Below are 13,553 nucleotides of genomic sequence, written 5' to 3' on the forward strand. Positions count from 1 at the left end.
GCGGGTCTAGTGTTACACTACAAACTACACAGCCTTACATGCTACTAGGAACTAGCCAACATGTCCACATATATACCTGAATCCCAGGAGCACGAACAGACTGATTAGATAAATGCATATTCCAAGCTTAACTAACATAACAATGGTATATCTACTTACCCATACAGGTACTCATACTATCCTATAATGACTTACCTAACCAGCTAATCTATGTGAGCCCCGCCTCCCATATCATATGGTCAAACAAAGCTCGAAAGATGACCAGCTCTAATATTGTGCGACTTTCGTACGCACACAGCATCAGTAGCCTGTTCTGTAAGTTGTGTGTGTTTGCACCACATACATGGAGTATAGCCCAAACACAACCCCTTGGGAATGCATAAGTTGGCTTCCTTAAAATATTTCAAATTTAGACATGCTCCGTCCCTGAGGCGTCACCAAAAATGTGGATTAACCAGTTTAGTGATTGCGCCGCCCCTCAGCTCACCTTACCTCATGACCCCTTTGTGCATACAAACAAAAACGATCGAGTCAAAGTGTCTCTATTTATTCTTGGTCCAAACTTTCATATATCAAAATCGTTTTCTGATCATCTGAACTACGGACTTTCAACTTCACCACATTGGCTCCTGGCCAACATTTGGGCTCTAGTAGTAAACATAAAATACACATACCAGCATAAAACGAAATGCTAATATAGAAACAAATCTTTTGCTATAATCACAAACTAAGATATGCCCTCATGGTTTCCCACGAAGAAAAAACAGGAGCGTGCCTTGTAATCCAGTATTACCTTGGTCTGAGTTGTGTAGACGTGCTCTGTGCTAACCAGTTGGAAGAGTCGCCAGTGACCGTTCTTTATAGCACGGTAGGCAAGTGACAAATTACCTGAGGAATCTTGATGTACCGGTTTGGTTAGACCTTGGTTACGTGTACGCAAATGAACTTTACAATTGCATACGATCCAAAGTGTCACTATGGCACCCATACCAATTGGTAGCAAATGGTAACTCTGGCTAGCTGGCTGCTATTCAACAAATGTCCACTATTCCAGCAAACCATGGAGTAAATGTATGGTATCAAACCTATTCTGGTCCCAGTCTGCTTCCACGATCGAAGTCTGCTTCTCAGCTGGCACCAATTGGCACTTGATTGACACCTGAAGATGAATAAGATATGCGAGAGTTCTTTTGGAGATTTCGATTGGCTCGAATCACACATTCCTCGTAACGGCATGGTTGTAGAGCTATTCGAACAGTCTATATACGGAAGTTTGATCACCGCAGTACTCTGTTTCTGAGAAATATTCCAACAATATTTCTGAATTAACGCTGGAAGCAAGAATCAAAGCGTTTTAATTTCAATAGAGATAGAAGATTTGAGCAGAGGAAGAAATTTTGGCTAGAATAGACATGATTTAATTTCGGCGAGGAGCCAAATATTTGCTCCGCTAGATTTTCGCTCCGTTGGGGAGTTTATTTTATTTTACCGGGGCCCCTATTAAAAACAGGAACAGTATACATATGCATATATTAATTTACATATTATAATTACATCAGGTAGTGTGTGTGCGTGGAGTTAGGGTTAGGACTGTGGCTGGGGTTTAAATTTAAGTTAGGGTTATACTCGCGCTCCAAAGTGTGATCCCTCCTCTCTAAACCCGCTCAGAATTCTGCTTGAAATTACTACCCCCACGAGTGCGACGCACTTCTCTCCCCTAGCTCATCCAGGTATACTGGACACCCTTCTGCAGTGTTGGGGCAAGTATTTGGCAGGGTCAGAGATTTGTCCTGACGCCGGTCGGTGCTTTCTCCCGCGCCCCTGATCCATCACACAGACGTCACTCCAGGCAGTTCCACTAAATCAAACACCTTCTGATGGATTTCTACTGGAGGCTTTCAAATTAAACATCATTAAGTACTGGAGGAAGTGGGGCAATTGCAATTGATCAGGACGAGGTGGAAAGCCCGTACGTCGATCACGAAAATTGGTCCAAAGGAAAATGATTTATTAGCCGGAGAGGATCGCCGAACACCTGGGACCAGGACGATAGCGATGTTTCAACTCGGGTCACATTGGATTTAGGAATTTCAAGATAGATGTTGATTTCAGATATCTCTAAGATATTAGATTAAAGGAATAACATTTAGAATATTCAATCCGTAAAATAATTGGTAAAATGGCTCACATTAGATTGACAATGACAAGAGGAATGGGAAGTATAAAGATGGTAATTTGACATTCTTTCAGTGTACATTTAATGGCAGCTGAGACCACTGCGATAGATTGACAGAATAGGGATTGGGTTGGGACGTTGGCAATATTTTGATATGGGTCACATCATAGATACTAAAAATCAACACTTACATGTCAAATTATAATTTTCCACAAAAAATGTTTAATCCAATTTACCATCATCCAAAACATCATACTATACATGGAAAGGCACAAGATTCTATCACAAGCCCAAATTCTTCCAGAATACCACAGTTATAAGTTATAACTGCAGCATGGCTAATCTATTACAATACAGAATCTCTAGAATACAATCTACTGTCTGATTTCTATTGCTTGGACTGAATCATTATGCCGTGTACAATTCATCTGATCCAGCAGTAGCAATATAATCTTCAGCCTTCTATCATTTGGCATTAAAGCTCTGTGTTGGTAAAATTGTAATACCAGCATCATGGGAAATTTGAACTACTTCAAAATACAAGAGACCCGTCCATTTGATGCAATCTTGTTCAGATTAGAACAAGAATATCTTTTCTGCATGTTTTTGTACATTACAGCACACAGATATCATTCTTGCTTCCACAGTAGTGCGCTGCTAACTAGTCTGGGATCAGTGCACTTGTCAGTGTATCTGGTATCTATGCATTCCCCAAGAACTATGAATACCATCTATGGCATACCATCAGTTCATATCCTCTGATTTACAATATAGCTATTCTTTGATTCACCTGCTCTTCTGTCAATTGTATCTGACCCTGTTGATCATACTCTTCATTTCTTATCCACAAACCTATTGTGGCATTGAAGACATAGCATGAGCATCTTACCGGAGGCATTGATTTATGCCATGGCATGTCACCCAGCATTTATAACAATCCTTTCACAGGACAGTGATCAGCATTACTGTAATGTTACTGTAACATCATCATTGGTTACTCTGCACAAGGACGTCCTTGCTCTGCACATTCTGAAATTCTTAGCGATAGGTTATTTGCAATTGAGTAAAAAAAGAAGTCCCATAGCCCCTTTTAGGCTGTAAGCATGGGTTGTTATCTACTGTATCTAGGGTATTGGATGGTGGAGCTGATCCCTCTCCTTCTGGTTCTGCTGCCTTTTACCTCCACAAGTAAAGTCAGGTACCAATTTTCACACCTGTGTGGAGTGAGGAAAGTAACTTTCCACAATATCTACCTATTAGGAATGCCAGGGATTGTACCTATGACCTCTCCATTGGACAATTGGGTAACACATCATAACGAGGTCACGAATTTGCAAGTACATCAGCAGACACGTCAATGACATCAGTCTTGCTTACTGGGCACGCTCTTGATTGATATGAAAATGACAGCATGAAGGTAATGTGAGCATGCTCTACAAGTGAGCAAGCGAGTCTAAAGTATCATTTTGTGCTGTGTGCATGGATTGAACAGATGGCTACAAAGCTGTTGAAAATACAGATAGGCAGTCATCCATCTCAACTTACATGGACTTAATTCAGACGGCAACCAAGCCTGGCATCCAGCCATATCATAGCTCCTGAGTCTTTTCTGTCCTCTCTGCAAAATTTACAGAGAGGACAGAAGAGACTCGGGAGCTATATATAATAGTATGGCTGGATACCAGGCTAAAGGCAACCTAGGCTCACAACTAGGTGAGCTGGACAACGTTCATTTTCACAAGCAAAGTTTGCTGCAAGATCATTTCTATTGTGTGGGTTGGTATCAGCCTGTGGACGTTGGTCTGTTATCACCAATAGGTGGCCGTGGAACATCCGGTTTTCTCCACCAGTACACGAACCACACAACCATCCCCACAGGGAACAGCCACAGCACCCCACCCAGCACATACACCAGCAACAGCACCGCTATCACCACAGGGTGCAGGGTACGGTCAAACACAATCATTGCCAGGCTGTGTCCGCACACAATTATATATCTCAACCAACGTCTGATTATCTTCGCAACTTGTTAGCTTTACAGTCCCAGTAGTAACTGTAGACTTTGTAATTCTAATGACATTCCTTAGTAAATAACTTCGAAAACTATGACTGAGTATGAGATACAATGTAGGAAGGTGGAAATGAGATTGATTTCTGCAATGTTTTAATGGTGCCCTGGCAGCCCTCACTGTTGTCGGCTGAGGTACGACACTCCAAACAGCAGCCCAATGAACAGCAGTCCTCTCACACCCATCAACAGGAACACAACGGTCACGCCAACAGTCGCAATGGGTTCCACGGTCGTGCCCATGAGCTGAAAACGAGGGATTCCCAGCGCCAAGAGTTTCTGGTTTATAGCGTCGAACATGGAAACTTGCTGTACATGCTGTCCTCCTGGACCAACATTTGGCTGCTCATCATGCTGGATGTACCCCTGGAGTTTGCAAAGAGAAGGCAGAAAGCTTTCTTTCATCTGTGTCTGTAACATGCAATTCAAGCAAATCTCTTAAGGTGGCACTGCTAACAAGACAAGACTCGTGCCCCAAGGGGCAGTGATTATCAATAGCTCTTTCACAAAGGTCAAGCAAACGTAAAATCACGTGCGTCTTTTTATTCTAAGGATATGCACTGTAAAATTTGATGCCGTTATTTCATTATTTACAAAATGGGCACATTGGCGACGGAAATTATGGGGTGGGAGGGGGGCGTTGTCCAAATTATTCTGCAATTTTTTTTTTTTTTCTTGAATACGCTACTGTACATGTATCAATCTTATTTAATTTCCTTACGTTAGACTGGTTAACCGCCCTGACGAATGCAAACAAGATATCGGGCAGTGTAGTATGTAGATCGAAAAAAAAATGTTTAAGTACTATTAAAGGACACGTCGACGACGACCGTAAACATCTGATTCATTTTTCGCCACTCTACGTTGTTTGCCTCTCACCTGCCTCCGTGTGGCTTGCTGGCGTTGTTGGTTGGGTCTCCGTACTCTTGGATCGTCGTCCTGTACGATTTCACCGTTAGCTAAAATTCTAACCATACTGTGGTGGTCAAAACAACGGGCAAAAAGGATAAATTTAACTCATGATGTGGGGAGGGACAGACATGTTGTGGTCCCACGATGCACAGCGACGGACGATACTATTGCCAAAAGGGGAGGTTTCAAATATCTAACCTTTGACCTAATGTAAAATTTACTACACAATATTGACAGTATGCCCCATATCACATTAAGTTTTACTAGGTGAAATGTAGAAAGCAAATGAGAACGTGATGACATAAAATGGATGAAATGAACGAAAAAACTTTTGCTGCCATTTTTTAAAGTCTAGTCATGAGTCAACCTTGACATCTGCATGTGTATTAATGTTAACATTAACGTTACTATACTTCTGATTAGCCAAGGAGGTTTAAAAAGACTTTTTTAACCTCCTTGGATGAGCCAAGTTAATTGTTGTAGTGTCATTAAGTTCAGTCATCAGGAAGATTAGACAATTATGCATATGGCACATGGTTGGTTATATCATCTACTTTCTTTCTAGTTCTGCTTGGAAAGTAGTTGATGACACTTCAAAAACACAGACCTGATCTATACTGAAGATTGTTGTCATTCTATCTTTGAGGGAAGGGGCAATAAATCTTAATACTAGTAGTTTTCATCCCATCATCAAATAATAATACAGCATATAACCTTTGTGGTAATGGGTAAGGACTAATTCAAATCAGTTTGAGCTTATCTTCATTAGCAGTACATATGTACCTTTGGTTTATGTATTAGTAAAGTTTTTAATTTACTAAACCGTAGTCTACAGTGCCTGAGACCTCTAGAGAGGAGCCAGGAGACCTCTCTACATCCATGACTACCTTGTCTCGCCAACAACCTGGAGGTCAAGGGACTAGGTAAGTAGGTAGGCATCACCAAGAAGCTTTTATCAAGCTTGATAAAAGCTCCTTGGTATCACTATGAACTCCTCCATGCTATTCATAATGTTTTGGAGACTTAGTGTTTGTGTACATTTGTGCAATAGCCAGTGAGACAGAACAAGGATGAAGCGAACACACGTGTAAGGCATAATCCAATTAGTTTTATACAACGGTTTCCTAATCGCATCATAGCATATCACACTAACATGATTTTGAAATTGATGCATACACATTCTAACTGTGTAATTTGACCCCCTTTGCCCAATAAAAAGAAATGGTGGTGACTAATTGCAATGAATGAGGACACTAGTTTGAGTACAATAGAAAGGGCTGGACAAATGGTGTTAAGAAATTAAAGGAGCCCCCTTTAACTTATCTTTCCTTTCGCTACAAGAATAAAAAAAAGATGGTTTTCCTTAGCAATCTTCTATCAGTTCATGCATTCAAAATTTCCAGCACTTTCAAATTGGCACTGATACAATTTTACTAAATTCTACAAGCTCGTACCTTTCTGCTCATTCAGAGAAAATTTTCAAGTCAAACATGAAACCATCTTCTCTATCATCTAAACCATGTGAGAATCATCATGTAATGTCCAAATCTATGAAATGCTGTCATTGTTAATACACTAAAGGTGTTCAATTTACTAGTAGTAAGAGCATGTTCAAAATAAATCCCATTTCAAGACCACAAGATATTACTATTTAATCACAGGATAGTTTAACAACACATGTTACCGTAACATAACATAGATGTATTAGTTTTGGTTTCAACAGTACAACCTACAATAACAAGTTGATCCTCAGTCGATCATTAAAAGATCCATTGTCCAAACAAAAAGATAACTTTCTACAGAACATGCTCTAATTCATTAAAGCTTACAGTAAAATAATTAGGTGAAAAGAACACCAACATAAATTCTTGTACATTCTATATATATTAAAGAGAGGTATCATACATTGCATTTACTCAGAGTCAAACTTGATGGAGTTCACACCCATGTCTATAGGGCCTCCACGGTATGAGCCTCGCTTCTTCTTCGTCTTCTCGTGCCTGAAGGATTTTCCCTTGGTGAACTTCAGGTCCTTGTTAGCTTTGGCACCCCATGCATCGCCTCCCTGAAGAGACAAAATTCAATGCAACATTTAGCAATACCAGTACACATGTGTGATATAATTAATATAATATTTTGGTTGTAGCCATTAGAAACTACTGTACTTTACATTTGTTTTTTTTAAGACCATAAAGATGTATTTCCTTGGTTCTTAATTTTAAAGAAGGAATGAATAAGTTCCATATGAAAACTTAAATCTGATAATATTCACTCCATGAAGCTGCATACCAATGGACAGTCTTCCCCCCTCCTCAGATCTAAAACCCAACAAATCAAAGAAGTCTGAACACAGGATTTTGAAGGACAAGTCAACTGACCTTGGACTCAAAGGCGTTGTTCTGCAGACGTGGGTCAATTTCAACCTCTTCTTCACGTACCCTCCTGAATGGCGTGTTCTTCTGTTGACAAAAAAAGATTTGTGTCAATACATTGTTTATTTCATTCATTTCAAAAGAATAATGCTTTCTTTTACTGCAAGGAACAATGTTAAAATGGTAAATCTTAAATAGTGCCAGTATGTTTTAAATACATACATTTCACTACAAAATACAAAAAGAATCTTTTCTTATCCCCAAACCACTTCTACCTGGCATATGTTAAGTAAAACAGTATAAATGTATAACAATTGTTGTTGAAAATTCCACTAGCTACAGCTAATGTAGTAACATGAAAGAACTAGAAATCCTGAAACTTAATACCTTTTCTTGTTGTTTCTTTGTCTGCGGTACTGTATTTGGGGTCTTCTTGTCTGCCTGTTGGTTGGAAGGAGTAGTCGTGGGAGTCTTGGGTTGGGATGTCTTGGCTGGTGTCTTCTTCTCCTCTTCCTCCTCTGAACTGCTGCTGTCTTCTGATGAACTGCTCTCAGCTTTCTTGCCATTGGCTGTGACAGAACACAGAGAGTATATCTTACACACAGTGAGAGACTCATCCTGGCCAGAATTTTTGAATTCCCTGAACAATGGTCAAGAATCCTTGACATGCATTTTTGTACATTTCTCAGTCAGGATCTTGGTCTTTTTCAAAGATACTTGAATCCCTTTTTTCTAAGGCCTCATAAGATCCACCAACCTCCATTACATCTGAGTTATTCTTCTCATAAACCAGTGCAAGGGACTAATGACTGATGGGGACAATATAATCTCTCTCATACATGTATAGGGGAAATTTCCTGACTCCTCCAGCTGCATTCTATGCAAAACTTGAATGAAATTCTAGAAGTTCTTACTGTAAATCATGAAATGTTTGCATGCAGGGGGTTAATTTTCAAAGTTGCTGTGGATACCTCTCTGCCACACCATGACACCACAAATAAGGTTTCCATTGAATTAACAATGTACTACATCAATACATAATCGTTTCAACTGCAAACTCAAAACACAGCAAAAACCTCCTGACACAAAATCAAACTCACCTGTAGGCTTTTTCTCCACAGGTGCAGGTGTCTTGGGTTTGGGAGCCTCCTCTTCCTCAGAACTGTCTGAGCTGTCTGAGTCTGAAGAACTGTCTGCTTTGGCTTTCTTTGCAACTCCATTCACCTGTGACAACAAAGCAAATACAAACTATGTCAGTTTATATATCAGTAATCAACACAATATGTCTGCTTCTGAAAAATCTCAGTAAATCTAATTCCTACAGCAGTGTTATGGCTCTAATATGGAACTTTGTGTACATTTCACAAGTATTGCCAGTATCTAATATACTCTCACTACCAATGCGTGTTGAACATTAGATACAAAATGACACCTACATATACACCTCTTGCTATTCTGAACAGACGTAATGTATTCATGTCTTGCAGTATCCATCTAATCATGTAGTATTCTACATATGGTTGGTGGGGCAAACACCTGCCACATGGCATTAAGTAGCTATCATGAGAAACATTGATCAGGGTCTTGCTACCTTTGGTGCTGCTTTTTCTGCAGGCTTTTTCTCCTCCTCATCTGAGTCACTCGACTCCTCTGAACTTGATTCATCCTTTTTTACAGGAGTTTTAGGCTTTGTCGGTGTTTTGTTGACTGTTGCTTTTGTGGGTGTTTTTGTTGCTGAAGTTTTAGTCGAAGCAGGCTTGGTTTCTTCCTCTGAACTACTGTCATCAGAACTTTCTTCCGAAGAACTGGACTCTTCCTTCTTGGCAGGAGGCTTTTGAACTTGAGGAGTGGCCTTTGCTGGTGCTTCATCTTCTGAATCTGAACTTTCCTCAGATGAGCTTGAGTCATCTTTCTTAGCTGCAGTTTTCTTCGGGGCAGGCGTGGCAGCTGGCTTTGTGACTGCTGGTTTCCCTACTTTTTTGGTAGATTCATCTTCTGAGCTGGATTCCTCTGAGCTGGATTCTTCTGAGCTGGATTCCTTCTTTTTGTTCACAGCTGCTTTAGCTGATGTTTTTGCTGGTGCCTTGTCGTCTTCTTCACTCTCTGATTCAGAGGAGCTTGAGCTACCATCTTTTTTCTTTGGGACAGTTTTTGCTACTGCTGCCTTGTCTGTTACCGCCTTGACTTTGGACTCTTCTTCACTTTCACTTTCTGAGCTACTTTCTTCGGAGCTTGATGACGACTCCTTCTGCTTGGATGCTGTTGTCTTCTGAACAACTTTTCCAGGCGTCTTTTCTTCTTCACTTTCTGAGCTTGAGTCACTAGAGGAACTTTCCTTCTTTTGGACTTGTGCTGCAACCTTTTTAGCAGGTGGTGGTTTTGTAGTCTTGGAGGTTTCTTCTTCTTCAGATGATGAGTCAGAATCTTCAGATGAACTCTCTTCCTTAGGCGCTGGTGTTTTAACGGCAGGTTTTGCAGCTGGTACAGGCTTTTTTGCAGTTTCGTCGTCAGAGCTTGAGTCTGAATCTGAGCTGTCTGAGCTTTCTTGTGTAGCTTGTTTCTTGGCTGGTGGTTTGGGGCTAGCTTTGGACTGAGCAGGCTTTGCAGGTTCTTCCTCACTTTCTGAAGAGGAACTACTCTCTGAAGAACTTTCCTTTTTTCTCTTGACTCCTGTCTCCTTTTTTGGAGTAGGAGTTGGCTTGGCTTGTGGTTTTTCCTCTTCATCTGAACTGCTATCAGACTCCGAAGAGCTCTCTTTCTTTGCTACTGGCTTTTTTGTTGGAGTAGCTTTTTTCTTTGTTGGAGTTACTTTTGCAGGAGTGGACTTCTTCTGTTTTGGGGTGGCCTTTTTCTTGGTGGGTGTCGTTTTCTTATTAGCAGGGGTGGCTTTTTTAGATTCTGCTTCGCTGTCTGAGCTTTCATCATCAGAATCAGAGCCTGAACTGCTCTGTTGTTTCTTAACGGGAGGTTTTGCTGCTGGGGTCGATGTTTTGGCCTGTGCTGGTTTATCTTCGTCATCTGAACTACTGCTGCTAGAGGAGGAGTCCTTCTTCTGTCGTTTGACGGCAGGTTTGGCCTGGGGTGTGCCTGTCCTTTTTCTCTTCTTAGCACTGTCAGGTGACCTGTGTGAGGGGAAAGACCAAGTGTCAAAGGAAGCTTTTCACATTTCTTTAGCATTAATACTATCGGTATCTAAATGCGGTGTCAATTTTGATGACGACTGTAAAGATTTAGGACATACATGTACTCCCACGCACAATTCCCGAGTGGAATGCCCTGCCTGGCACGGTTGTAAGCGCTCCCAACGTTGAGCACTTCCGTGCCAGGCAGGCGGCCTGCCCGCCCTAACCCGGGAGCCTCAGCTCCCCCCCCCTACTTTTGCCCCTCGCGGGGTCATTTGGGGGTATCCTATGCAGATGCAGATGCAGATGCAGAAAATGAGAGATGTTACTTGACATTGCAGCTATGGAGAGAACAGTACTTTAAGTATAAAAGGATCCAGTAGTAGAGTACAAAATGTCATACTTAATTATTTTTGTGTGAAATTTAAGCCTTAAGGGCATTAAAAGACTTTCTGCATGTTGATTTTAAATGAAGCCTGATTCGCAAGAAGTCTATGTACTTACTTCTGCCACATTTCAAACCAATCCTCAACTGTGGGCTGCTCTTCATCTGGAGCCTGAAGTTTCTGCGAGACAAAGGAAATGCAAGATTTACTTTGCTGCAAAATGTTTATTTAATATTTCAAATGTACATCCAACAACAGCAATCCTGATTGGGTACAAAGTGAATTTAGTTGACTGTCAACTAAATTCACTTTGTACCCAGTCAATATAGTAGTACCTTCAATAAGTAATGACTGAGACTGTTCCCTGGTTTGTCTAACATGGAACTATATTGCAATTCATGACTTTGGCTACTTTCTTCCTTATCCATGATCAAGATTTCAATGTACAAGTAAATTTAGTGTAATATGATTTGAAATATACAATGGGTTTTTAATGTCAGTTATGAGCAGGTTTATCTTTCTAACATTATTGAATATTCTATTGGATCAGACTAGAACTTTTCCTCCAAATACTGGTGGATATGATTTTGAAACTGGGGCCTTGCCCAGACCATACTCTCATCATAATGTAAAGGTTTTACTTGGTGTTGTTACCTGTTGAACTTAGGGTGCCCCCCTCCCACATGTTAACAAACACGGAACACGTGCGCACACGTGCAAAGTGTGTAGTTTTGTACCACTATGATCTTCCCAATTCTTGTCAAAAGCGATGATGTTGAAATGGACCGGTGACTTGGCAAGGACATCATCAGAGAATAGTATGGCCTTTAGGGCATTACAATATTCAAACGATCGCACCACGCGTTAGAATTTTAAAGAAAGACGCCATCTTGACTTGCACAAGTTTCCAAGCAGGATGCTATAGGATGCTTGTAGAAACCCCCTCCCCAAGCGTCTTACCATTCCAGTCTGCTTCTGGAACCATTGTGCCGCCTTATCAAACTTGTGGTCCTTGAGGAACCCGTAGATGAAGGGGTAAATCACGCTGGGAACGGCGTTAGAAGACATGGCGAAGATTTAAAGTCCTGAAACCGGTGCGCGACAACGTGCTGTCCCGCGGACGGAGAGCACATGCGTGGTGACCTGACCTGAACTCACACTTAGCGTAACACTGATCTGTTGTTCCGTACCAAGTTCTAGCAGTATAAATTAGTACCTATTATCCTCATAAAATATTCCAAATAATATGAAAAGTACACAATTGATTAATGTATAAAAGCTGATAGTATTTTTGTATGATTGTTTATGTTTAGTGGCATAAATTTATTTTTTCTTGTGAAGTATCCGAGCCCACGAATATGGGGCTTATTATTTCTGAGACTAGAAAATAGATAGGTCATCGTTTTCTCCGACATTCGACGTAGGAAACTCCTGAAGTTTTTCAGGGGAAACAAGGGCCATGGCGTCCCCTGAGATGTACGACACTGCTCTCCTGGGCATCCTACAACATCAGGGGAAGATAGAGAACTTCTTGGACGTGATGTTCGGCTTTTTGTACCGAAGAACGGACTTTTTCCGGACGATGCGCTCCAAGGAGGATCGGATGGGTTTCCCGCCAGGGGTCCAGGAGAAGATGCTGTATTCGGTATGTGTGGATAGAGCCCATACAGCCCTAGCCTGGGTACCATCCTCCCAAGGAGGTTAAAAAAAGGAGGCCTGTGATTTTTTAACCTCCTTCATCCTCCATAGTATTAGTAACCCCTGGCACAATCTTTCGCTTGTAAACCACCGTTTGTGAGCGAAATATATTATCAAGGAGGTTAAAAATCTCTTTTTTAACCTCCTTGATATTATGAATATGAAGGATCATGGCATTATGAAGGATCAAAATGTTAGCAAGGATAAAGTAAAGGAGCTTTCATCAACATATATTATTTCTTCACCAGACACCTTTGATACATTTCCTGCAAATTTCTATTCTAACTATTGTTAAGTAAAGCTGCTAGTGAGAGTAAAAAATGTAAGCACCTCTCTGGATCCCCATAGGTCAAATACCTTTTTATTATCATTAAAAGGGAAGGATTTATTTTATAATTTGTTTCAGATCTATTCTTTTATCATTTGTTTCAGATCTTCAAAAAGTGGCAGCACTACGCCACCCAGGATGAGGAGAGGATGATGAAGAAGCTACAGGAGAAGGCAGAGAAGGAACGGCAGGCCGCTGCTGCAGGTAAAGGTGTGACGTGTGGAACAGGCCAGACCATATGCCTCTCCAGAATATACTGGGTATACTCTGACCAGGAGTTGTTTTGGCCTGTTACACTGGTCTGACATCATCCAAGAAACATAAATTACAAATATGTATCTGTATAGTACAGCTAACACTTGGAGTTACATATATACGCAGTGCTTGAGTTACAAGTTGGGTATGTCTGTATTATGTCATCAAACTAATATAACCTAGTTACTAGTTAGCTGGATAAGAATGTTCTAATTTTGCCCTAGTACATGTACCAT

At 40.9% G+C, this 13,553-nt stretch overlaps 3 protein-coding genes across 3 annotated transcripts in view; 1 reads left to right on the top strand and 2 right to left on the bottom strand.

Annotated features, from left to right (window-relative positions):
- Positions 1 to 2,378: 2,378 nt before the first annotated feature.
- Positions 2,379 to 5,329, bottom strand: LOC118404764 (protein FAM241B-like). Its single transcript, XM_035804092.1, has 2 exons — positions 5,124 to 5,329; positions 2,379 to 4,610 (listed from the first exon to the last, which is right to left on the bottom strand). The coding sequence occupies exons 1-2, from the start codon at positions 5,217 to 5,219 to the stop codon at positions 4,362 to 4,364; spliced, it is 345 nt and encodes a 114-aa protein (XP_035659985.1). The 5' UTR covers positions 5,220 to 5,329; the 3' UTR covers positions 2,379 to 4,361.
- Positions 5,330 to 6,399: 1,070 nt separating this feature from the next.
- On the bottom strand, positions 6,400 to 12,222 carry LOC118404762 (nucleolar protein dao-5-like). Its single transcript, XM_035804089.1, has 7 exons — positions 11,997 to 12,222; positions 11,155 to 11,216; positions 9,120 to 10,650; positions 8,629 to 8,752; positions 7,916 to 8,097; positions 7,535 to 7,615; positions 6,400 to 7,221 (listed from the first exon to the last, which is right to left on the bottom strand). Exons 1-7 carry the CDS (start codon positions 12,102 to 12,104, stop codon positions 7,069 to 7,071), a joined length of 2,241 nt encoding a protein of 746 aa, XP_035659982.1. The 5' UTR covers positions 12,105 to 12,222; the 3' UTR covers positions 6,400 to 7,068.
- A 173-nt stretch (positions 12,223 to 12,395) lies between these two features.
- LOC118404307 (nudC domain-containing protein 3-like) overlaps positions 12,396 to 13,553 on the top strand; it is a 3,740-nt gene continuing 2,582 nt past the window's right edge. The window contains exons 1-2 of the mRNA XM_035803375.1: positions 12,396 to 12,681; positions 13,167 to 13,266. Of these exons, the coding sequence (XP_035659268.1) occupies positions 12,496 to 12,681; positions 13,167 to 13,266 (286 nt within the window). The 5' untranslated portion in view covers positions 12,396 to 12,495. The remainder of the gene's footprint in view (positions 12,682 to 13,166; positions 13,267 to 13,553) is intronic.

The sequence above is a fragment of the Branchiostoma floridae genome, chromosome 17 (genome assembly GCF_000003815.2).
Source record: "Branchiostoma floridae strain S238N-H82 chromosome 17, Bfl_VNyyK, whole genome shotgun sequence".
NCBI classification, from domain to species: domain Eukaryota; kingdom Metazoa; phylum Chordata; class Leptocardii; order Amphioxiformes; family Branchiostomatidae; genus Branchiostoma; species Branchiostoma floridae.

What these genes read in the sequence shown, in the direction of transcription:
- LOC118404762 (XM_035804089.1), bottom strand. Translation starts at nt 12,104, where the DNA reads ATGTCTTCTAACGCCGTTCCCAGCGTGATTTACCCCTTCATCTACGGG. An exon ending in TGGTTTGAAATGTGGCAGAA is followed by an intron (nt 10,651 to 11,154) that starts GTAAGTACATAG and finishes CCCCTCACACAG; the next exon opens with GTCACCTGACAGTGCTAAGA. An exon ending in CAAAGAAACAACAAGAAAAG is followed by an intron (nt 7,616 to 7,915) that starts GTATTAAGTTTC and finishes TTTTGTCAACAG; the next exon opens with AAGAACACGCCATTCAGGAG.
- LOC118404764 (XM_035804092.1), bottom strand. Translation starts at nt 5,219, where the DNA reads ATGGTTAGAATTTTAGCTAACGGTGAAATCGTACAGGACGACGATCCA. An exon ending in AGCAAGCCACACGGAGGCAG is followed by an intron (nt 4,611 to 5,123) that starts GTGAGAGGCAAA and finishes TGCAAACTCCAG; the next exon opens with GGGTACATCCAGCATGATGA.